Source organism: Miniopterus natalensis, chromosome X (assembly GCF_054644295.1).
Source record: "Miniopterus natalensis isolate mMinNat1 chromosome X, mMinNat1.hap1, whole genome shotgun sequence".
In the NCBI taxonomy this organism is placed as follows: Eukaryota; Metazoa; Chordata; class Mammalia; order Chiroptera; family Miniopteridae; genus Miniopterus; species Miniopterus natalensis.
Window position 1 is genome coordinate 354,838 of NC_142103.1, and position 24,664 is coordinate 379,501.

At 38.0% G+C, this 24,664-nt stretch overlaps 1 protein-coding gene across 7 annotated transcripts in view; it reads right to left on the reverse strand.

Annotated features, from left to right (window-relative positions):
- The window catches only part of AFF2 (ALF transcription elongation factor 2), a 383,765-nt gene that overhangs the window by 24,750 nt on the left and 334,351 nt on the right, over positions 1 to 24,664 (reverse strand). For all 7 annotated transcript variants that reach the window (XM_087829415.1, XM_016203682.2, XM_087829414.1 and 4 more), the window contains 3 exons: positions 4,753 to 4,912; positions 2,956 to 3,963; positions 1,366 to 1,487 (listed from right to left, as the gene is read on the reverse strand). In XM_087829415.1, the coding sequence (XP_087685541.1) occupies positions 1,366 to 1,487; positions 2,956 to 3,963; positions 4,753 to 4,912 (1,290 nt within the window). The remainder of the gene's footprint in view (positions 1 to 1,365; positions 1,488 to 2,955; positions 3,964 to 4,752; positions 4,913 to 24,664) is intronic.

A 24,664-nucleotide genomic window follows, 5' to 3' on the forward strand; every position in this document is an offset into this window, starting at 1 on the left:
TGGCCTGAGCTGGTCAAAGCTTGGGAACTGCCATTGTAGTCCTTCTTCCTTGGAAAGGAGGAAGGCCATATGATGACCATGTTTAACCACTAGAGAAGAATCACGTTTCCCTACATGCCTGGTCGATCCTGGAGTAGAGAGCATTGGCTTGTTCCACTGTAAGAGTTTCTAGTTATGAGCATTCCAAGTATGTGAAGAGATGCTTCAGATCAAAATTATACCAGAGAATACAGACTCACTTCACAAAGAGCTTCAGATGTTCAGGGAGAGGGGCAGCCCATGGCCCAAATCACCTTATTATACTGAATGAATCTAATGGTAATTGGTCTTTTCTTACCTTTAATCTCAAAACAACAAGGACCCAAGCAAATGTAAACCAATAATTTCTTTCTGATATCTTATCTGTGGCAGATTGATGCCATATCACTGATGTTAAACAATAATCTGTGAAATCAATTGTTAGCAGCAGTTAGCCAGATTGCCTCTCTGCTCTGGGCTGCTAATAGGCTCCAAAACTGATCTCTGATGGAAGTAATCACTAATTTTGAATGAATTTATGGCAATAATTATCCAGACGGAATGGTTCCAGTAACTGATATAACTGTTAGTTAAGCGATATTTATAAGACAGAAGAACAGTCATAATGCTATTTGAGTGAGGAAGAAACAAAGAGAGCCTCCTGTCTGGCTCTGGCACCTTCCACAAGAAAGGAGAAGGGTGAAGAGGTACCAGCTGATTGGAATTAACCTATCTATTCTTAACTGGCTTTCCCAAACACAGAACTGTGTAGGGGAAGGCCACTCCCAGATTGCTCATCTCTGGCCCTCCCAGACATGTCATTCCCCTAGCCTCTGAGGAGTTCAGGATATAGCTACTGATCCTCAAGCTTCATATTAAGGTTAAATAATGACACCATAGAGGAAGCAGCAGCTGGGTTATCCTGTGAATCCCAAGGGGTTGCTTTCCAGGGAAATTGTTTAATCACCATCAGAACTGGAGATGCCCAGAATCAGGTGATTTGGTTCAAGTGATAGTAGTCTCTTGATGCAGCCCATTTTTAATTCATTTACTTTCTTTTATCCTCCACTTAATGCTAAAACTTCTTGTTGGCCAATTTTGATAATCAATCTAACTTAGACTAAAGAAATGTTGCTAAAAAGCTTATGGTGTCACCCAAAATCTGGCCGTCTATATTCCACCCCTTAGCCTACCCTTGTTACACCAGGGACAGCTGTCAAAACTGGACTTAGCAACTCTTATATTTTACCTAACATTTCTTTGGGACAAGACCTACCCCCCCCCAAAAAAAGTTTTTTTTAAGATTCTGAACAATGGAAGTATCATACAAAGACAGGGAAAACTCACTCTTTAGTGTAGGGAGGCTTGTGGGGTGGGGCTGGTGAGATACAAGGGGGGAGCAAGCAGATAGTGGTGGCCTCTTCCAGGCGTTGTTTCTTCTCAGGAATTTTCTCTGCTACTTCTGTTGGCTTTAACAGGAAAAAAATGCACAGTTTAAAATATGTGGCACATGCAGACTTTTAAAAACAATGAGCAAGGTAGACAGTTTGTTTCTCTTTCAACAGCTATATTAGATAGGGGAGTTAAATATGCACCTTTGACTAGCTTACTCCTACCAAAAATTAGAATTTTTAAAATTGATTTTTTAGAGAGAGGAAAGAAGAGAAAAAGGGAAGGAAGGAGAGAGAGATCAATCAGTTGCTTCTGCACATGCCCCAATCGGGGATCAAACTTACAAATCAGGTATGTGCCCTGACTGGGACAGAACCTGCCGCCTTCTGGTGTAAGGGATGATGCTCTAACCAACTGAGTCATACCAGCCAAAAGTTGTAATTTGAGATAGTTGAGCTGTGATGTGAACCTCTGATTAAAGACTGGGTACACAGGAATCTCATACTAAAAGTAAAGAGAATCTATACTTTTCAGATACTTCTCCCATCAACAAATCAATAATTTATAAAGGTCACTTTTACAATCAACAACATGCAAGGAAATTAACCACGTGCAAGGCCTTTTGACCTTTGCATGTGCTTGTTGTGAAGGTATATCTTTACCCCTGGTTGTACTGTTGTTGTCACTAAGAGTGAGGAAACAGTGATAGGGCAAGGACCGCAGACTTTGGACCCTATTTTGGAGTACTCTTTTTGGATAAGTTGGTGCACAGCTCAGAGATAATGCCCTCTGTTTTTGAACTGCTAATGTTAAATGAAAACTTAAATCATTTGTGCAGTAAATCATACATTTCAGCAGTATGGCTTGGCCACTGGTAAGGCTGTTCCCTAATGAAGAATCTATTACATGCAAACTCACTTCCCTAGATGTATTTGAAATCAAAAAGGCTATTGAGCATTTCACCTACAATTTGTAGCCCTGGAATTCGGCCCTAACCTTATGTAGGAGAGATTTTCACAAACCAAGCCACTCATACAGCTCAGGGTGTCCAGTGATCTGGGCAGAACATATGTCTAGCAGGAGCCAAAATAAATTGTGACTGGGTTGTAAGGATGCTGATGTTTGTTCAGATAAATTAACCAGGCCCAGAGAATGCCCTTTGACTTTAGAAACACTTGGGTTCCCTTTTGCTGCTGGGGTGGAGGACTGTAGAGTAATGACCCATGAATCCATGAAAGCAGGAATTGCTTAAGAAGCTGGCCCCAGTGACTGACAGCCTGGGGAAGGAGACTCTCTTCATAGTCTTCTTTCCGAAATGTCATAATCCTCCATGTAACATATTGGATACTCTTGACATTGGCTGCCAAAGCCTGATCATTTCTAACACTTCCTCTCTGGTTGTGTCAAAGACTGCATTTCACATGGAAAGCATCATTGCCTTCACCAAAGACTTCAATACACTGCCATTGGTGTCCTTAAAAATGAGACTCAAGATCAAGTTAGCCAAAGGACAGTCACTGCTCATGATCACATTATAAAGCTTACCTTGTGCTTCCTCTTGCCCTTAGGAGTGAGTTTTTCCACAGCTGCAGCAGCAATCTGACGCTTGGGTTTTGAAGAAGTCTCCTTGTGCTCTGGCTTGGCTGGTGCTGCTTGGAGTGAGTTGTGGCCAGGTACTCTAGATAGTAAGTCAAGGTCAATCTTTACCCAGAGATTTTTTGGATTCTCTTGCTCTCTTAGAGGGGATGGAAGGTCAGTTTGCATGCCAAGGATGGGTGAAAAAGTTGGCTCATCATTATTGATGGATAAATTGTTATTGCTGCTGCCACTGATTAAGGTGCTGAGGGTCAGGTCAGCACCACAGGTTTCCTTGGATTTGGCAAAATTGCCCCCAGAAGCAGTGCAAGGAGGCAGGACTTTGATCTGAAGGGTTTCTTCCTGATCTGTGTTAGAATCAGATGTAGATGAATCTGTTTCAATGAATTCCCGGGATTTTGGCACAATTTTGCCAGTCCCTCTATATTTCTTCTTCTCGGCAGCCAATGGGATGTTAGGCCTTGGTTCTTTCCTAGGGATTGGTTTGTGGGCAGTGGCTTTGTTGCGGCTTCTTGGTGGGTCAGGAAGCTCCACACTTCCTTTTTCTTTGGGAATGCTGCTGGTAGTATTTGGTTTGGGCCAGGTAAATTCATCAAAGCTGGTGTTCTTCTCGACCTTTTTGGGCTGTTTTTTCCCAATTGTCCTTTGAGAAGCTGTCTCAATAGTTTCTGACAACTTATGCTTCAAAGCCTTTGTTTCTAGAGTTTTCTGGGTGGGCCGTGGACGGGCTTTCTCCCTGATGAGACTGAGGAGAGGCCTCTCTTTGGGTTCAGCCAGGATCTGGCTGGGGGTTGTCTTTACTTTGACCTGGACTTCCATTGGTTGGATGATTGGATGAGGCACAGAAATCGTCTCCATGGGGGTCTCATTTTGGCCACAAATAAATGATTTGTTCTGGGATGTCACCTTGTTAAGCCACTTATCCAACTGCCACTTGTTGGTTGAGGGAGGCTCAGGCTACAGATTGAGAAATAGCAGCAAGAATGAATTTCACATCTGGGAAAGATTCAGGAGGACCCTCTGTACACTGACTGCTGGTAAAAGCTTTGGATGTTAAGTGACCATTTATACATTTACAAATGTACACACAGAATCCACTTTAGTCAAATTACTTAGAGAGCCAAATACACCACAAGTCAGCCCAGATCTACTCATTTAAACTAATTTCCACTCTTCTGAAAATATTATCCATTCTGGCCAGGAAGGAAATAATTATTCACAGAGGGTTTTTTCAAAGAGTCTGTAGGGAGACCTGGGCTGGGGTTGTGGGTACTAGTCCCCAAATCCTTTTGTGAGACTCATTACTTAACCTATTACGAGGAGGCAGAGGTAATGATCTCTGGTCCTGAAAATAAATGTAAGCATGCCTCAAGCATAATTCAAAAGAAAAAGTTTTCTATCTGCCAAAGTGCCAGTGCCTCCTATATGATACTGTAATTCACTGCAAAAAGAATAGGTCTTTTGTATTTTTACTGAAGGATGTAAAGATTTGACTTCTGAAAAACCACTGCACTTTCCTTGGTGTATGGGGGCATGCATGCCGATGTTAGCATTTGCTGTTAAGCCATGGAAACGATGCATACAATTCAGAAGTAAAAAATGCTATCAAATACCTGAATACTATTCTGAAGTATTCATTGTGTTAAAATAATTACTGTGCTGAAAGTGTGTGTGCATGTCTGGGTGTTTGGGGTGCAGCCTCGGTGACAGGCAAGTGATGGTTGCTGCACTGGCCACTTCACCCACCTCTGGAGTGGCCACACGAGGCACCTCACTGGATTCGCTGTCCGTGGTGCTGCTTTCAGTGTCCGAGTCTGACTCTGAGCTGCTCTCTGAGTCACTGGAGCTGCCGGATCCACCACTGGCTTGCACTGCAGGTGGAGGCTGAGGCTTGGCCAAGAGTGGGCTGAAAGAAAAATGACATCATTCATTGCCTTCTTCAGTCTCAAACCACCTGAATGAGCCCAGTTCAGAGTAAGGACCTATGATCTGTGAGATACAAGCAAAGTGGAGCATTCAGTCCAATTTCACAGAAGGGAAACATGAGGCTCAGTGAGGGGCTCATGATCATTGTCTCTTTGGACTGAGTTTTGCTCTGTTTTTGCTCAAAAATGGGGATCTAAAGTTGAGAGAGTGTTCTCATTTCCCTCTGTCTTATCAGCCCAGTCCCCTTTTTGTTAATTATGGTGAGAGGTGGGCTAGAGGATATTCACTGATGTGCAGGGGCTGGCCCACAGATCTGCCTGGCTGGCCATCAGAATCTTACACTCCCAGCTCCTTCCTGGCTCTTTTCTACTTGGCTCAGTCAGGAGAATCCAGGCCTGGTCCTGGAGGGTACCTAGTCATGTGGCTCCACCCTTAACCTTGAGAAAGATTGACCCTAAGGACCCGTATGCTCAATATTCTGTAAGCATGGAGCATTATTACTTGCTTGCTCCCCACCCTACACCCTCATAGGGGCGTATTCTTCTTCAATAGTACAGCTCTTGCCCACTGAGCTGGATCCATACTCAGTTGCTGCTTGGGAAGGAACAGGATCCTCATCAGACACTATAAATGCAGAAAGCCTTTTCATTACATGTGCCTTGTGACCCTAAAGACTCTCCCTTTAATTTCCTAGGTAGATGTTTTCTTTTCTTTTCCTTTTTGCAATTTATTTTAAATTTTTTATTAAAATTTTAAATGTTGATATTATTGCAGGTGTTCCCCCCTTTTCCTTCCCTTTGCCCACCTCCACCCACCCACTCACCATTCCTTGGCTTTCACCAAACTATTGTTCCTGTCCATGGGCTAAGCATACCTGTTCTTTAGCTAATCCTTTCACCTTCTTTACTCTGTTACCTCACCCCCTCCCCTGGGGCACCGGCCAGTCTCTTGAATGCTTCCAAGTTTCTGGTGTCATTTTATTCATCAGATTATTTCGTTCATTAGATTCCACATATTAGTGAGATAATGTGATGTCACAAAAGGTGAGTTCCTTCTTTTTTACAGCTACTTAGTATTCCATTGGGTAAATATACTATAGTTTTTGTATCCACTCATCTACTGATGGGGGCCCAATATTTTCTTTCATATAGCAAAAGCTCATTTTAAAATGCTATCTGATAAATAAATACTATCTGCAAGTACATTCCTCTGTCAAATACACCAAGAGATTAGAGGAAGCAGAAGAAACAGGGGACTATATCCCCTGGAAAAATGTCTGTGTGTGTATGTCTGTGTGCATCTGTGACTACTGGCCGGTGGATTGAGAGATGTTTAAATCATACTAACATTTTTTTATTTTCAAGTTAAAAGGCTGTTTCCTAGTTTTTTTTCATATCTATGCATTAATTTCTGGTTTCTCAAAAGACTGTGGTTATCCTAGTATCACCAAACAAAAGTAAAGTCTGGGTTTACTTTGGAATATTTCTAGATAGAGTTTCCATTTGCTGGGTTACTTTTGAGAAGTTTTTGTAAGAAACAAAATAATCTCAAGAATTATTCCCTCAAACTGAATGCACTGAGGTGAAATACACAAAGTACAGAGGCTTTATTTACCAGAATGAACTTATTCCTCAGGTAAATAAAAATAAAATATATACTGGCTTAGTAAAAACTTGTATGTCTGTCTGTATACATGGGTTCCTTATCTAAAGCCTTTTGGAGGGCAGATGAATTTTGATATTCAGATTGGTTTTAATTAAAAAAAGTAATATGGTTACTATACCATACATATAATACCCCAGTGGGATCTGGGGAAGCGTCCCTTAATAAAACTCATTAATGTTGCTGCAGTAACATTCACAGTAACAGTAGTAAATAGAGACTGTAAATGAATATCTGCATGTCAGTTTAGGCCAGGTTTTATCATTAAATGAGTTTGTCTCAAAGTTACTGAAAATAACATTTCTCAGAACTTGTTGAATTTCAGAATTGTGATTAAGGGATTATAATTGTGAACAGAAACCATATATGAATACTTAAGCATAATTAAAAGGCCTTTAAATATGATACCATAAGTTAGATAGCCTGGAAGCCATGTGGTGGAACTGGGATTACTTTGCCTGGAGAAGACTCTGGAGCCAGTAGGAGAGTGATTCATATGATGATAGTCTTCAAAAAGCCTGAAGGTCTGTCCTGTGGGAAAGGGTGTGAGTTTATTCTGAGGGCCTTCCAAGGTAAAACTAGGGACAATGATTTAGAGATCTAGTCAGGAAGATTTCCCTTCAACAACAGGAAGGACTTTTAAAAATCTATAGCAGGCCAGTTAGTGTCACATCCTTAGGTGACCAGATAGCTGGAAATAAAGAATACGGGTCCAAAGTGGGATTAGATGATCTTTAAGGTGTTTTACAACTCAAAGGTTACCATCTTTATGAAACTAAAGTGTATAGGAGATTTTTAAGGAGACTATTTATAGACCTTAGAGAAAATGTGTGAGGAGACATTTGCACAATCTGCTCCTTAAGGCCAGTTTGAAATGACCTGCTCATCACAACACTTTATCAGTCACATTTCTGTAGAGATATTTTACAAATCAGATTTTTTACTAATTCAAATGAACAGCCTCCAGAAAGCCAAACATCTGCATCAGTGTTGTTTGACTCTAATCCTAATTTAACTGTAAAAACCTTTCTAAGGAAATAAACAGGATGGTGAATTGGCCATTCTGCTCAATCAAGCTGGGTGGGCATCAAAAAGTAAAGGTTCCAGAATAGGTAATGACTTTGTAGCAGGAAGCAGGGTATTGATCTTAGCAACATATTTCACAAGGCTGAAAACTTTCCAAAGACAAGTAGAATGAGATATTTAATGGGGGAGTTCTGTATTAAACCCTTGTCTTTAGTTGAGACCTGTGGTTGGCAAAATAATGACTCCTTCAAAGATGTCCACATCCTAATCCCTGAAACCTGTAAATATGGTACCTAAAGCAGCAAAAGGAATTTTGCAGATATGAATAAATACAGGATCTTGAGATGGGGAGATGATCCTAGATAATCTGGGTGGCCCCAATGTCATCACAGGCTCTCTGGGAGCCAGAGCTTAGCACAAGTTAGGCACTAGTAGATTACTACCACTGCAATGGGCAGTGAAAGATGTTATATCTTTCAGAGAAGCTGAAAGTCGACCATTTGGAAATTTCATTATAACTGCAAATGATTGGTTCCTCACATTTTTCTATCACCAACAGTTACTGCCTATTTCTCCTAATTTACCTGACACCTTCTTCTTTTCTGAGGTGATAATGCTGAGTGATTTCAGCAATGGCTTTTCATAATTACATTTGGCTCACAATCAATCATGGCTTGGTTACCTTTTTTGTGGACTGACCAGACCCAGGATCTTGTCTTTTCTTACCTGTGCCCTTTCTCCCATTTCCAGTTGACTTCAAGTATCTAAAAATAGCTACATTTCCCTTACTGATTTTAAAGAGGTAGTTTTAGTACAGTGGGAAGAGCATGGAATTAAAGTCAGATTAACTCATTTTGAGTGTTGCCTTGGGTAGTGTATTATTGAGTGACCTTAGGCTGAGCACTTAATATAAGGGTTTTAGTTTCTTCATCTGTAAAATGGAGTTTATATATCACATAGGCTTATAAGACAATTTAGTGAGTAAATTCAGGTGATAGAACTTTATTAAACAGTGCTTCTCAAACTTCAGTATTCATACAGATCACCTGGAGATCTTATTAACATGCAGAGTCTCACACATTCCCAGGTGATGTAGATACTCCTCATTGGTGGACCACACTGAGAATAGCAAGACTAAAACCTACATGGGCTATTCAGATATCAGCTGGAAAAAAATAAGTTAGTAAATTTTAAACTAAAGGCTAAGACACAGTTTTGAGATCAACTGAGGATTTTATTTTTCTACAATTATTCTGCCTTCCTTTAGCAAGAGAAAGTTAACTGCCTTATGTCATATTCAATCTAACTTGGTGAAGTGCAAGCTTTCTTTAGGCAATTATTCCTAAAGAGGTTTTAATCAGATTCCTTCTTACAAATTACAACTTTCCTCAGGCTACCTGCTTGCACCAGGAGTTGACTACACACATGATTCTTTCCTCTGAATGTGTGCTATGTATAGATCACTGTGAGGGTAAAAGGTGGCTTGCCACTGTCCTAGCCGAGGATCAGGGCAGCATTAGGTTGCATAAATGACCATTGCTTGGACCCAGAGCATATTTCATAATGAAAGTACTAATTTTAGCTATGATGTATGGAGCATGCACTGTGTGCCAGGAACCAGCTTCAGGACTTTCCCTGCATTTTATAGCTGAAAATACTGAGAGTTAGTAACAAACAATATCAAGTTGAAAAACAGTTTTAATGATAATATGGGACAAACTTCAATATGCAGTTTCAAAGAAATGAAACAAAAAAACAATAAGGCATCTGGATTCAGCCTCACCACAGTATGAGGTGTGATGGCACTGTAGAGGATGCTCGCATGTTCCCAGTAAGGCTGGTCAATGCTGGCCTAATGAGCCATTGTATCTTGAGAGCAACACAATTTGCATTTGGGAGAATAAACTGATAATTTAGATTTTTCTGCAAATAACTAAAAGCCACACTGACTTTTATGTTATTAGAGCTGTTTCAAGCAAACAGCTAAGCAGGTGGAAAAAATCATATACAGCCAAGTATTTTCATCTCTTTTGCCTTTAAAGACAATTTTTTTTAGGGGGGAACAAGGGAGAGAATAAAGGCAAGCAAGTGGACATGAATGCTGACTCTCCTGAACCCTCATCTCCACCAAAGCAGAGAATGAATGATTGGCAGCTCACATTCATAAGGAATTTAGAGAGGGCCACAGGCCAGAAATTTAATACAAGATCAAAATCTTCCAATAAAGAATTATAACAGTCACAAATCTTAGGTGGAGCAGGGTGTGTGCTTCATCTGGGTAACTTAAACCTGGAAGCTGCTACCATGCAGGAATCTCCCCACTGTCTATAGAACAGGTTTAGAGACAGATGGGGCCCAACTACCTATCAGGAGAGCCTGGTCAGTCAACAAGCTGAATTCCCTGGAAGAGTACAAAGCAGGATAGAGATAGGCTCAGAGCAGCTCCCCATAAGCTTCTGCCTTTTTCCTTGCTTGGTGTCTTCTCTGTTTCCCATCATGCTTAGAGTTACCTCTCGATTTAGGAAGTGGGTATCCCTCTTCCAAACTCTCCCTATACTACATTATTTTTTCTTTCAAAGCCCTCAATGCCAATCTCCTTATCATTATTGTCTGCTACCAATTCATGTCTGATTTGTTATCTGATGTATCACAGACACTTGATTAAGAGTTAAGCTTCCAAGGTCAGAGGCTTTACATAGCATACACATACTCTATAAAATGCCTGGTGCACTTAAGACACCTAGAGTGAAGTCATAAAGAAATTTTCTCTAGCCGGGCCGGGCGTGGCTCAGCAGTTGAGTGTTGACCTGGGATCCAGGTGATAGGGGTTCGATTCCTGGTCAGGGCACATGCCCAGGTTGCGGCTCAGTCCCCAGTTGGGGGTGTGCAGGAGGCAGCCAATCAATGACTCTCTCATCACTGATGTTTCTATCTCTCCTTTTCTCCTCTCCTCTCTCTGAAATCAATAAAGATGTATATTTAAAAAAAAAAAAAAAGAAATTTTCTCTATAGATCTCTGGGAAAATTGCCCCCTGGCATATCCACTGTCTACTGTCTGTGTCTCTATGGTCTATCCCAATAGAATATCATCATCATTGGGTCAACAAAATCAAAGTACTTTTTAAGTGCAGAGCACTTGATAACATTTCAGCATTTTCACTCTTATGACTTCATTTGATTGCTACAAGAACACTGGTGATGGTGAGGTGGGAGTGGGGGGGTTAGATGAAACAGGTATCCTTGCCACTTTAGACATGCAGCCAAAGTCATGTGGCTGGGTTCCAAAGAGGGGTGTATGGGATTTTTCACCAGGCTACTGTGACTGTTTCTTAAACACCACACCAAGTCCAGTTTGAAGAAATGAAAAGAATCAGGTATCTACTGCAATATCCATCCTTGTAATCATATAAAAAGGCAACAGCAACACAGAATTAATGCCAAATGTTTTCTTCAAGTGATATAATGAGATAGGTTGCAAGAATTTGTAACCCTTCATGCCAGGAAAACCTTGTTACACTTGACTCATTAAATGACAAATCTCACTGAGGCTAGAGAAAAAGATTTACAGTTGACAGCTGATAACTCCACATATATTAATAGTTGGTGAAGATTAAGTAGGGGAAATTTAAATGTCCTTTATGTTTCACATCATTGTGGTTTTTAAAATAGTATTTGTTTTTTAATACATAATAAACATGGTACAAACATGGCACTAAATTCAAAATATACAGAAAGAGGTATAATGCAAAGTGTGTCTTCTTACTCTTTACTGTCCTGTACCCAATTTTCCAAAGTTTTCCACTGTTATCAGCTTATAATTGTTCCAATGATATTGCACACATTTATGAATATTTTGGACATTCACTTAGGTATTTTAATGCTCATGTTTACAATATATTTCAGACATGATTATGAACACATATTCAGTAAGGAAGCTGTATGAGTTTTATTTTAGAAATTGTGTATGTGACTTTCAATGCCATTCATTGAATGCCCTGCCATTCCACATATAGGAATTTTTTAAGGTGTTGCTTGTATAATTAAAAAACCTCTCTTTTAAAAGCACACATATCAATATTCATAACACATAACCACGAGAAGAAGCTGCTCAGTCCTTCTGTGTGGGACCAGGCTGCAGGTTCCTAATCAGGAAACAGTTGCTGACTGTCTTCCACTATGAAATGTCTTAAAGATGTGGTCAATATGTGCCCCCAACAATCCCTTTCCTGCCCACTTCTCATTGCAAATCATGTGTTTTTCCTTATTCTCCTTCACCTCACTCTCTAATGGACTAAAAGCTTTGACTTTTTTTGTACTTGGTCCCAGTGACCATATATACAACATGTGATATATGTTGAATTTACAGTGACTTCCTCACAGGTAAATGTACTTTTTTCTTCAAGATTTTCAGATATCTGTCTCCTTCACCACCTCACCTTACTGCCAGGCTTTATTTCCTTCTATTCCCAGCATACCTGCGACTTTTGTCTCCTCCCTGCTCTCACATTGCCTCCATGCCTTTCTGTATCCTGTTTTTCTGTTTAGAATACCATATTTTCCCTTGCTTCTACTTGCTTAAATCTTTGTATTTTAAGCTCAAATTCAAATAACATGAGGTCTTCTCCAATGACTTCAATTCTTACAGATACCGCCATGTTCTGATTTCTTTTCACTAACTGCATCAGTTTATCACTTAATCTTGAATTATTTCATTGTGCTAACCTTTTGCCTGATCAGCTGAATTGTACATTCCTTGATGACAGGGACCAGACTGTACAGTTATTTTGTGTATCCTAGTGTGACTAACATGATAACTTGTATATAATTTTTTGTTATAAAAAATACTCCAAATGGCCTCATAATTAATAGAAAATCAGCACAAACAAAGTCACCTGGTAAAGGACAATACTTAACTGTAAAATACCTATATATTGCTGACTCTTAACAGAAGTCAACACCAAAATATCTTGAATTATAAGCTAATTTGATGAAAATAATTAAGCAATTAGGTTGCTTGATGATAAATTTATAACCTTCCAACTGGTTGTACAGATGCTGACTCTTTCTTTAGCTTCAGTTCCAGTGACAAAATACATATATGTATGAACATTTTCAATGTAATTGGTGTTTACAGCAATAGCCATCAATAAGTCACAGAGTACGCATACATGCATGAACATAGAAATAAATGGTGTGGCTCTTACTGAAAATGAGTGCTACATACACACAGACCTTCCTATTTTTAATGAAAATGATGATTCCATTATTCCAATTTTTGTGAAATGTGAGCTACTCTTGTCATATCATTTTGATACATTAACCAGCCCAGTCTACATTGTGCCTGATATTAACTCCCGTTTTAGTTGATGATTTTTCTAGTGGCACAATTAATTTCCTCAAGGAAGCAAAAATATTCAGTCAATTTGGGATTAAATATGAGGTTGAAGGACTCTCACAAAAGACAGAACTAAATCTCCTAGCCCACATGCATTGTTAATTATGACACACTCACATTAAGAACAAGAAGGTGTTCCCTTCCCATGATAAATGGGCCTGAAAATCCCCCCCAGCATTTACTATAAATCACAAAGACCATTAATAAACAGGCATGAAAAATGAAAGTTTCTACAAGAATTCACTCCCATTCTTTGCCTAACATTATTAATGTTATATTTAAAACTGACATCTTAAATCTTCTATACAGAAGTCCTCTAAGTCAAATAGCCCAGCTGTTTTAAACAGAATTTTCTGTCTGTTAATTTGAATGACAGCAAAGGAAAATACTGGATCCTTAATCTCATAATGCTATCTGTCTAAAAATCTTGTCTTCTAGCTAACAGTCTCCTTTCTCATCAATGTTAAAATAAGGTCAAGTGCAAATGAGAGAAGAGGATATCACACTTTCTTCATACTTGGGGAGCTCATTTGATTTTGCACCCAACTCGCTTTTGATGTCAAGAGGAAAAGTCTGATCATGGCCACCAGTAATAAGATAGCTAAGTACAGACTGCCTTATTCAACATTGACTCCTGGAGTATATGGTATGGGAGGGCTACAATTGAATCTAGATAAATATCAACAAGAATGGCAATCCCATACTACAAATGAACATAGAGTCACTTCAAAGCTGACCTAGAGCCCGGCTGAGCATGGCTCAGTGGTTGAGTGTCGACCTAGGATCCAGGTGATCGGGGTTCGATTCCCGGTCAGGGCACAGGCCCGGGTTGTGGGCTCGATCAATGACTCTCATCATTGATGTTTCTATCTCTCTCTCTCCCTCTCCTTTCCTCTCTCTGAAATCAATAAAGATATATTAAAAAAAAAAAAAAAAAAGCTGACCTAGAAAGAAATGGAAGCAAACTTAGGAATTTCTCCAAGAACTAGCAAGATCTGTGATATTGACAGATAGGCTAGTACTAATAAGGTCAGAGTGTTTGGGTTTTGTCACTAACAGAAATTTGTCACATGGCGGAATTTCTCATGCAGAGAATTTGGAAAATTTAGCAATTCCAAGGAAAGCAGAATTTAGAATAAAAAGGATTTAAAACAGATAATTAAAAATACCTTCTGAGGTTAAGCAAATTACATTTGCAGTCATCAGAAAAACCTGGGAATCTGCATGTCCTAAAAGTTACGCTAATAGCAAGCCACCATCATATGGAATCCCCACCAACTGAGCCCAAACAAATGTACATCTTATGGATTATAGTGAAGACAAGGTATTTACAACTTGGGGGGAAGAAGGGTATTAAATACCCAAAACAAGAAAAAATATGCTCACTTTTACACCACATGAGATATGTACTTTTAGTGAGATGTATGTTTTCTAGCCTGATGATATCAATATCTCAAATTCCATTGCAGTTTTAAAAGCATACACTAGCTTCATAATGATAAGACCCAGGTACTTTATTCTGACAGTTGGAAACTTGGGCAAAAATAATTGATGGAGAAATATTTTGCAGAAGATTATATACTAAAAAATCCCCTTTGAATGTAATTATATTTCAATATGTATTTCAGACAACTATGCATAAATTCAAGGCGCTTGAATGAGAGAGAATGTGTGTGTGCCTATGTTTGAGTGTGTATGCTGTGCCCATGCATACATGTGATTATGTATGTGTGCATGTGAATCAGTGTATATGTGCAATTGTATATACATTTATTGGCTAAATCCAAGATGGCTAATGCCAAGAGAAGTAAGATAATTTCAGCAGTAATTAAGATGGCTGATTGCCCAGCTGGGCGTGGCTCAGCGGTTGAGCCTTGACCTGGGATCCAGGCGACCGGGGTTCGATTCCCAGTCAGGGCACATGCCCGGGTTGTGGGCTGCAGCCTATCAATGAATCTCTCATCATTGATGTTTCTATCTCTCTTTCTGCCTCTCCCTTCCTCTCTCTGAAATCAATAAATATATATTTTAAAAAATAATAAGATGACTGGCTAAGAAATAAAACAATATTGGAAGATGTATCCTTCAAGTGGGATACATATTATTAATTTAAGAATAATGTTGCCGCCTTGGCTGGTGTGGTTCAGTTGGTTGAGAGTCATCCTGTGCACCAAAAGGTCATTGGTTCAATTCCTGATCAGGGCACATGCCCAGGTTGCATATTTGGTTCCCAGTTGCAATGTTTCTCTCTCACATCAATGTTTCTCTCTCTTTTTCTCCCTTTCCCTTCCTCTCTCTCTAGTCTCTTCAATAAATGGTGCTGCAAAAACTGGAAAACACATGCAAAAGAATGAAACTAGATTACCGTTTGTCCCCATGTAAAAAATTAACTCAAACTGGATCAAAGACCTAAATGTAAGACCCAAAACAATAAGTTACAAAGAAGAAAACATAGGTACAAAACTTATGGACCTTGGTCATAGAGAACATTTTATGAACTTGACCCCAAAGACAATGGAAGTAAAGGCAAAAATAAATGAATGGGACTATATTAAACGAAAAGCCTTCTGCTCAGCAAAAGAAACTGACAACAAAATAAAGAGGCAGCCAACCAGATGGGAGATGATATTTGCAAACAGTAGCTCAGACAAAGGTTTAATTTCCAAAATATCTAAAGAACTCATAAATTCAACACCAAACAACCCAATCAAAAGGTGGGCAGGGGACCTGAACAGACACCTCTCCCAGGAAGACATACTAACAGCCAATAGATATATGAGAAGATGTTCACCCTCACTAGCAGCTAGGGAAATGCACATCAAAACTACAATGAGATACCACCTGACGCCTGTTAGAGTGGCTGTGATCCACAAGACAATAATAACAAGAGTTGGGGAAGTTGTGGAAAAAAAGGGAACCCTCATTCACTGCTGGTGGGAATGTAGACTGGTTCAACCACTATGGAAAGCAGTCTGGCGATTCCTCAAAAAATTAAGAATGGAGCTACCACATGACCCAGCAATCCTCTCCTGGGTATATACCCAAAAAACTCAAAAACATGTGTTCGCAAAGATATATGCACCCCTATGTTCATTGCAGCATTATTCACAGTATCCAAGACTTGGAAAGAATCAAAGTGTCCTGTGACAGAGGACTGGATAGAGAACATGTGGGAGATGTGCACAATGGATACTACTCAGCCATAAGAAAGGATGAGATGCTGCCATTTGCAACCACATGGATGAACCTTGAGAATATTATGCTGAGTGAAATAAGTCAGTCAGAAAAAGCTAAGAACCATATGATGTTACTCATATGTGGGACATAAAACTGAAACTCATGGACACAAACAGCAGTGAGGTGGTTGCCAGAGGGAAGGGGGTGGGGGTGGGGGTGAAAGGAGCTTAATATATGGTGATGGGAGAAGATATGACTTTGGGTGGTGGGCACACAGAGCAATATACAGATCTTGTAACATAGAAACCCACATCTGAAACCTATATGTTCATATTAACAATTATCACCCCAATAAATTTAATTTAAAAAATGAAATCAATACAAACAAATTTAAAAAAGAATAATGTTGCTATCAACTGGATAAGAACAGAAATGTTGACTTCTGTAGTACATGTTGGGCATTAGTCATTTAATAAAGAAATATTGTTGGCCAATGTTTACATTAAACTTCATTTGGATTCTAGCTGTTTTAATAGCATATACAAATGTACATTCATATGTAGGAGAGACCAAAGTTATTCAAGTTCTCATATACACAAAAGGTAGTTTTACAAATAAGAATACGTAAATACAAAAAGTCTGAAAGAACTTAAATGGTAGTTATTTTTCTATCTGTCCTATAAGACTCATTAAATATCCAAGGGAAATGTGAACTCTTTCAGTGTGTCATAAAACGTGAAAATTAGTAGATGAGTGGAGAGAAAAGCTTTGGTACATTTACACAGTGGAATATTATGCAGCTATAAAAGAAAAGGATCTCTTACCCTATGAGACAGCATAGATGGACCTGGAGAGTATTAAGCTAAGAGAGATAAGCCAGTCAGAGAAAGACAAGTATCACATGATCTCACTTATATGTAGAATCTAGTGAACAAACAAAACTGACGAACAAAATAGGGTCTGAGGAACAGACTGATGAATCTCAGAGGGAAGGGGAGAGTGTGAGGAGAGATTAATCAAAGAACTTATATGCATATATGCATAATCCATGGACACAATCATGCAATGAAGGCCTGGGGAGGGTGTGGAAATGGGCTTGGAGGGGGTCAATGGGGAAAAAAGGGGACATCTGTAATACTTTAAACAATAAAGATGAATTAAAACAACTTATGAAAACTGATAGGCTTCCAATATATGGAAACAACCTATGTGTTTGTCAACAGATGAATGAATAAAGTGATACATATATCAAGCCTTTAAAAAGAAGGAAATCCTGCCATTTGCAACAACATGGATGAGCCTAGAGGACATTATATTTAGTGAAATATGCCAGACACAAAGAAAAACAGCGTGTTCTCACCTATATGTGCAATCTTTAAAAAAAATCCAATTCATAGGAGCAGAGGGTAGAATGGTAGTTGCCTGGGGCTGAGGGCAGGGTGAAGGGGAGGTGTTGGACAAAGGGCACAAACTTTTATTATAAGATGAATGACTTCTGAAGATCTATGTACAGCATGGTGACCATAGTTAGTAATGATGTATCATATAGTTGAAATTTGTTAAGAGAGTAGATCTCAAGGGAAAAGATAAAGTAGCTATGTGAGGTGATGAATGTGTTAATTAGCTTGGTTGTGGTAATCATTTCACAATGTCTATGTATATCAAAACATCAAATTGTACAACTTAAATATATACAATTTTTTTTTCAATCATACTTGGATAAAGCTGGAAAAGAAACTGATGATAGGCTTCCAGTTGGTGATAGGACAACGATAAATTCCTGGTGTTGGAGCTATGGTTTATATAGAATTGGCTTACTCTTCAAGTAGTATAGATAATCTAGTACGTATTTAGTATTGATGATCTCTTAGATATTTGCATTAATTTTTTTTATCTTGTCAAGAAAAATAACAAGACACATAATTTCTTTCCTCTTCCTCCTCCCTCCTCCTCCTTTGCCTCCTTCTGGTATCTTACATATAAAAGTCAAATTATCCAATATAATACTGTCCAATTTAATGGTTCTTCTGATTGTTTTTTAAAATGACAAGAAAGTCCATTTTTAGAAATGTTTCCAGTCTATGTCTTTTTTAATTATTTGTCATTATAATAAGAGGATTTTTTTTTCAATTCTTCCCTAAATATCTTGTATGCCTATAACAGGCTAATGCTATGAAAAATAATAATACAAGTAAAATATTTAAAAGTTTTTAGAATCGATATTTAAAATAGTTGTTAGTTAACTCCATTTTTAGAACGAGCAGAGAGAAAGAACATGACCTCCTATAATTTGTATGCTATTAATGTTGTTATAGAAGGGCAAAAAAGGGCACAGCATCAAATGGAACATAAGAGATTTTAATCATTGCTTCCCATGCTGTGGTCTTTCTTACCAATTGTATGTTTGGGAGCCCATCCTGTGTCAATTGTGTTTCCAAATTACATACAAATCTGCTAGAGGAGACAAAAGCAACTTTGTCTCTGTGGTTTTACTTTCGTTTAATATGATGGTTTATATACTGTAGTTTATTCAATTATTGGTCTGATGGTTTTTATGAGTTGTGATTCAATATAGGTTATTTTCTAGTATCATGTATTATAAAGATATGGAGAATGTACTATAAGTCTGATACAATTATGGTTATATGCCACACAAAACAATATTGTAAATATGAGGAGAGGCTAAAAAGCTGTTTAGCAAAATTATCCTAATATACAAGGCAGTGTGAAAATGTAAGAGGAATCTATAATGACAATGAAGATTAGCTGTTTGCTCTCTAACCTTATTTACAGAAGCAATCAGAGGTATTCAGGTCAAGTTAATGAGCCTGTCTCCAATTAATTGAATTGTCTACAAACAATACTGGTGCAGTAGCTATCTCAAAGTCTGCCACACAGGCTCAGAGGAAATACATAAGACTCCATTAAAAGTGACGGTAATGCATTTATTACTGAAACACTATTGTATTATAAATAAATTCCTCATGTTAAATTATGCTTCATACTTTAACAGAAATTCAATTACTGAAATAATAAAAAGATGGTGTATTTGCCAAGTGCATGGACTATAATTTGGCTGCTTAGTTACCAGTGGTCAGCTGTTTTGCAATTTTTCCTTCAAACTATTTCTTTTGAATAAATGCCAGACTTTTTCATACAAATTTTATGAACAAGATGCAAAATGAAATTTTGAACTTTTGAATCCAATTATAAAAAACATAACTAAATATATTATTTTAAAAAATTCTAGTAAGCCCTTTCTGCTGTTGTTCAGAACTCTCTAGTAATTGAGGTAAGCACAGGTGGTGCTCATTATGGACCATTGTGCACCATCTGAATTCTGGGAACTGTGGAATTCAGTTGGTTTAAACTCTGTTTGTATGAATAACAAACAGGCCTGATTCTGCACTTGTTTGTACAAGCTTGTACATAGCTCATTTGGGACTTCAAAGACACCTGCTTACCCTTTTGAATCCAAAACAGTATCATTTATGCTCTGGCTATCCTTTTGATGACAATTTTGAAAAAGCAACAAATTTTCTTCTCTCCTTTCATGCCCACCATTTCCTCTACCACATAGTAACTTCAACACATCCTTTTCTTTGATTATAGGAAAATTAGTTGAGTCAACCTGTGACAATTATCTAATGACAAGAGAAGACACATAGCTGTAAGACACAGGCAGAGAGAAAAGAAGAACCAGTTCTCACAAAAAGATGTCTTTCACAAAGCAACTGTTGAAGGTGGACTGGGGATATGGTTTATTTACGTTTAGGACTAGGAGATTTGTTTCTTTCTTTTCCTTTCTTTTATCCTTTTTTTCTGGGTTCTCACATTTGTCTTTCTAATGTCTATCCTTCCTGTCTTTTTGTCTTTTTTACAATTTTATTGATATATAATTGACATACATTGTGTGAGTTTAAGGTGTACAACATGATGATTTGATATACTTATGTATTAAGAAGTGACTACGACAATAAGATTAGTTAACACCTTCATCACTTCACATAACTACAATCTGTATGTGTGTGTGATAACACTTAATATCTACTTTCAATCTCATTGTCTTCAGATGGGTTATTTGAAATCAGAGAACCTTATAATCACTTGCTTTTAGAATGCAAAGGAAAACCTACTCTTTCTCCTCACCTGTCCCATATGGCCACAGGCCAGAAGCCATCAATTAAGCTGGTTTTGCCTAAGGAGGCTGGAGACTGTACTGCAGTCCTGAGCTTCTGAGTAATGTCACATACCAAGCTGTTATCCCAGCAAAACAGTAGCTTCTTGGTGCTATGACTAACTGTAATTATTCAATGAATTTACATTTTCTCTTGTTTTACTAAAGTCTTGCCTACTCTAAAGATAAGCCCTAAAAATATGGAGTAATGAAGTAGTAGTTCTGTTGCAGAGCAGAAAATAAATGTAGATTATCTCTATATCTAACTTCAACTCTGAGTTCCCCCAAATGCAGCCTCCCACCTTACCCACAATGACTATAGGAAATAGTTGAAGATGTAGGGAATGCAAAATAAAATCAACAGAAGAAATTATGGATGCAAGTTTGAAATGTCTACTAGGAGATATCCCAGTTCACCCAGAGTGTTTATAGAATCTGGAATATAATTCTTCCAATTAACCAAACACTTGCACTCCAATTTCCTAGCAGAGCGGTCAACCTATGTCCATTTTCAAAGGTATAATGCAATATTACCCAGAACACTGCTAACTTGACACTTTGTTACACTTCTATTTACCCTGTCCATCAGGCAAAGTTATAGTCATGACAATGCTTAATAAAGCCAATCAAAGTAGTGATCAGCCAAAATAAGTTCCTGCATGTCAGATATTAAATATGATTAATGTGGTATGACAGTGCTCCACAGAAGGTGCATTGGAATCTTACCTTCTCCCTTATCATTATCACAGAAAGTAGAAGGTAAAGCTCTGCAGGAATGTAAATTATTTGGAAACCCTTAAAGACAATATTCTAATGTGTGTCTCATTTGCACTTAAAAAAAGCTTCCCTACAGACCTTAAGTACTTTTAAGATTTATCTGAAAGATACATGAAGAAGACTTACAGCCAAAAAAAAAAAAAAAAAGTACATTCTTAATGCAATTAGATCTCCAGGCAAGAAAATGTCAAAAGAAAGGGCAAAATATTAGAGTGAATGCAAGGTGCACCTTTCCACAGCTTTCTGGCTTTGATAAATATCTTCTGGGATGTCATTTACTAGAAAGTCACGATTTTACAAAATGAAAAAACACACACACACAAAAACCCAGGTATATAAAATATACTCTCTTTATTGCTGAGGTAAGTTGCTATTTTCACATTTCTTTCTGAAATCTGCTTTTGTCAGCCAGAGGCCTTGATATTTGCCTTTATATCTGCCTTTTTATCATTCATATTGAAAACATGGCAATTATTGTGAAATACTCAAATTGCAGGCAAGCTTCTGATTACATGTCAGGGACAGAGCTGGTGCTCTGAGCTTACACAAACTCTTCATCTCCTCTAGAAGGAGGCAATTTCATCTGAAATGAAAGATCACAGAGACTGGGGCAGGAGATCTGCAGAGAGAGCTGCAGGAAGGTCTAGGATGAGGTAATACAAAATTTGGACTTAGAATTATATAAGACTGCAAAGGTTCTTAATATATATTTTCAAATGACCAAAAAAAAAAAAATAAATAAATAAGCTCATTGTTAGCCTATCCACAACCTGCAGCTTATCAAGAGAAAGGCTCATACACATCTAATTTCAAAGTAGATTAGTTTCCCTTTCCTCTGAATTTGAAGCCTGAACGTTAGACTCATGCAAAATATTAAGATATGATGCATAAACATCTTCTTTTTCCAACATTCTTTTACCACCATAATCTTCTTTATTACTATTACTACCCACAGTATATGTAATACCAATAATATTAATAATATTTAATTTTATTGAGTTCATATATACCATGACTTGTCTGAGGTCTCATAGCTATTAAGTGGCGAGGAAGAAAGAATCCCGCTTTTTGGTTGTTTTTCTGTTGTTAAAAAGCTCTGCTCTATTTCAGCCAATTGCCCATCCACATGTGTATTTTCAGACAGATCTTTTTTTTTAAAAGTGCTAAGGTCTTTAAATTATTCAAGTATTTCTACCTGGTCTCACTGTTATCTTCTTGAAGTGGTCTTTCCTAAAGTATCTGGAGAGCTCATTCTCTCATTTCCTTTAGGTATTTACTTACTCAGATGCCAGCTCTTATTGAGGCCTTCCTTGACCACACTATTTAAAAATGCAACTCCACTCCATCTCTTTCTCACGCTCCTCCTGATTTCTCTCCATAACACTTATTACCTACCAATGTATTTTATTATTATATATTTATGTGACTTATTATCTGTATCCACCCACTAGAATATAAACTCCACTAGGGCAGAGCTTTGTTTTTCTTGCTGTATCTCTAACTCTTAGAACAGTGCCTGGAATCTGTTGGGTATTACATAAACATTTTATAAATGAATACATGAATAAATGTAAATAAATGTAAAGTGTATGTTTTGTAAATTAGATAAGGTTTGTGGATTTAATCACTGACAAAATAAGCCACTAACAAAGGTAATAGGAATCAGAGTGCCTGTTCATTGAGCAACTACTCCATGCTGGGGGTTGAGTACTTGACACAAATTACCTCAATCCTTACAGTAATTCTCTGAAGAGATGGAAACACTGCTGAAACATAGTTAAACACAATTGGAGGGAGGAAGTCTATGAGTTTGATTTTAGGGGTTAGGAAAGGAAGGCTCCTTAGAATGTATGTAGCTGGATTCAGCTTCTCAGACACTGAGACTCAGGTACTTTAAGTAAGCTTTCATAAATTACACAGCTAATAATTGGAAGAGCTAGTAGTCAACTCCAGATTAGCCTGAGTCCAGAACTCTTCTTATTATGCAGAGGGGAACAACAAAGAGAGTGGTAGATGCTCACATGGCTCGTTTCAAAACTCAAAGAAGGGTAGTGGCTTCTCAGCAGGTCTGCAGTTTTTATGAATCTCTGGAAAATTCTCAGGATATTAACCAATCTTGAACTATATGGTACCTTCAGTCCCACATAAGTCATCCTTGAAAGCAAATCCAAATTCATAACACTCCACATGATATTTTTGAGAGTTGAATTTGGAGTCTGTCTCATCCATCTCTTCCACTCAACAGCAGAATAAACTGGGCCAGAGAAAGAGAAAGGATATGCTGAGTTGGGGTAGATTTGGTGGGAAAGTGTTAGTCTCCTGATTCCCAGTGTATTCTACTACATATTTGCCATACTGAGGCTGACATTAGCCTAAGTCATGTTTCCTGATATCAGCAGTAGTAGAAACAGCAGGAAAGAAGTAGAAATGGAGTCCCAGTCACATGTAAGTAGCAAATAAATGACACAAATTGTTATGTTTAAGGATGAACACATTGTGATCAACACTCCTATATTTTGGGAGTGGATCCTTCCCATTATGATGTTCTGAGCTAGTCCTCCAGGACTCGGCTAGTCAAAAGACATGATTTCCTAATTCACCTTCAGGAGAACCCCACCCCTGCTCCAAGAGTGACACAATACTGGAAGCAGGACAAAAACATGCATTCAGCCTTCATCTTACTAATAATCACAAGGGAAAAACATGATAATTTACTTAGTCTTTCTCTAAGTCACATTAATAAATTTATTTCAATAATATCAGTCACTATATATGATAAAAGTGGTATAATACATGCAAATTAGAAGATCCTATCTTCCTGTGATTTATGTTTATATAATGACTAAGGTTACCAATTAACTGGAGAAGTACAATTTATCACTGTACCATTCTGATAAATGGGTTATAATAGCTATTATAACCTTCACATTTTTTTTTCTTTTTACTATAAGAAGCAGAGATACTATTTAAAATATCAATGCACTGCAATAGGCAGATACTGTGAAATAACTCAGTGTTGAGAATGCAAATTACAAATACGCCTTGCATATCAGTTCTTAAATGCTCATATTAGCACAACCACTTGTAAAATGTATGCAGTCTTTGATGAAATGAGGATGTAAAATTATCACTCATCTAAGTCTCTATCTGAAGTCAGCAGCTGATGAAATAACATTGCCTTAGTAGCCACGGGACCATGATCTCCGCTTTTGCTCTTGTTTCTCCTTTGCTGAGAGTTGCTGATGTGGTTCAAGGTAAAAGGTTTTCCAGACAATTCACAAGACATTCTCTAATGTCTATTGTAGGCCAGGACATGGCGAGGCCTGATAATGTTATCCACCCCTTTGACCAATGTATGGTGAAAATAATCTTATGTTAGTTTATAGCTTCTTATTGTTTACACATCATTTGGACAAAGAACATTCTCTTTTGTTCCTTGAAGTAACCTTGTGAAGGAGCCAGTACAGAAATTATTATCCTCATATATCAATGAAAAAAATAGATGACCCTGAAAGAAA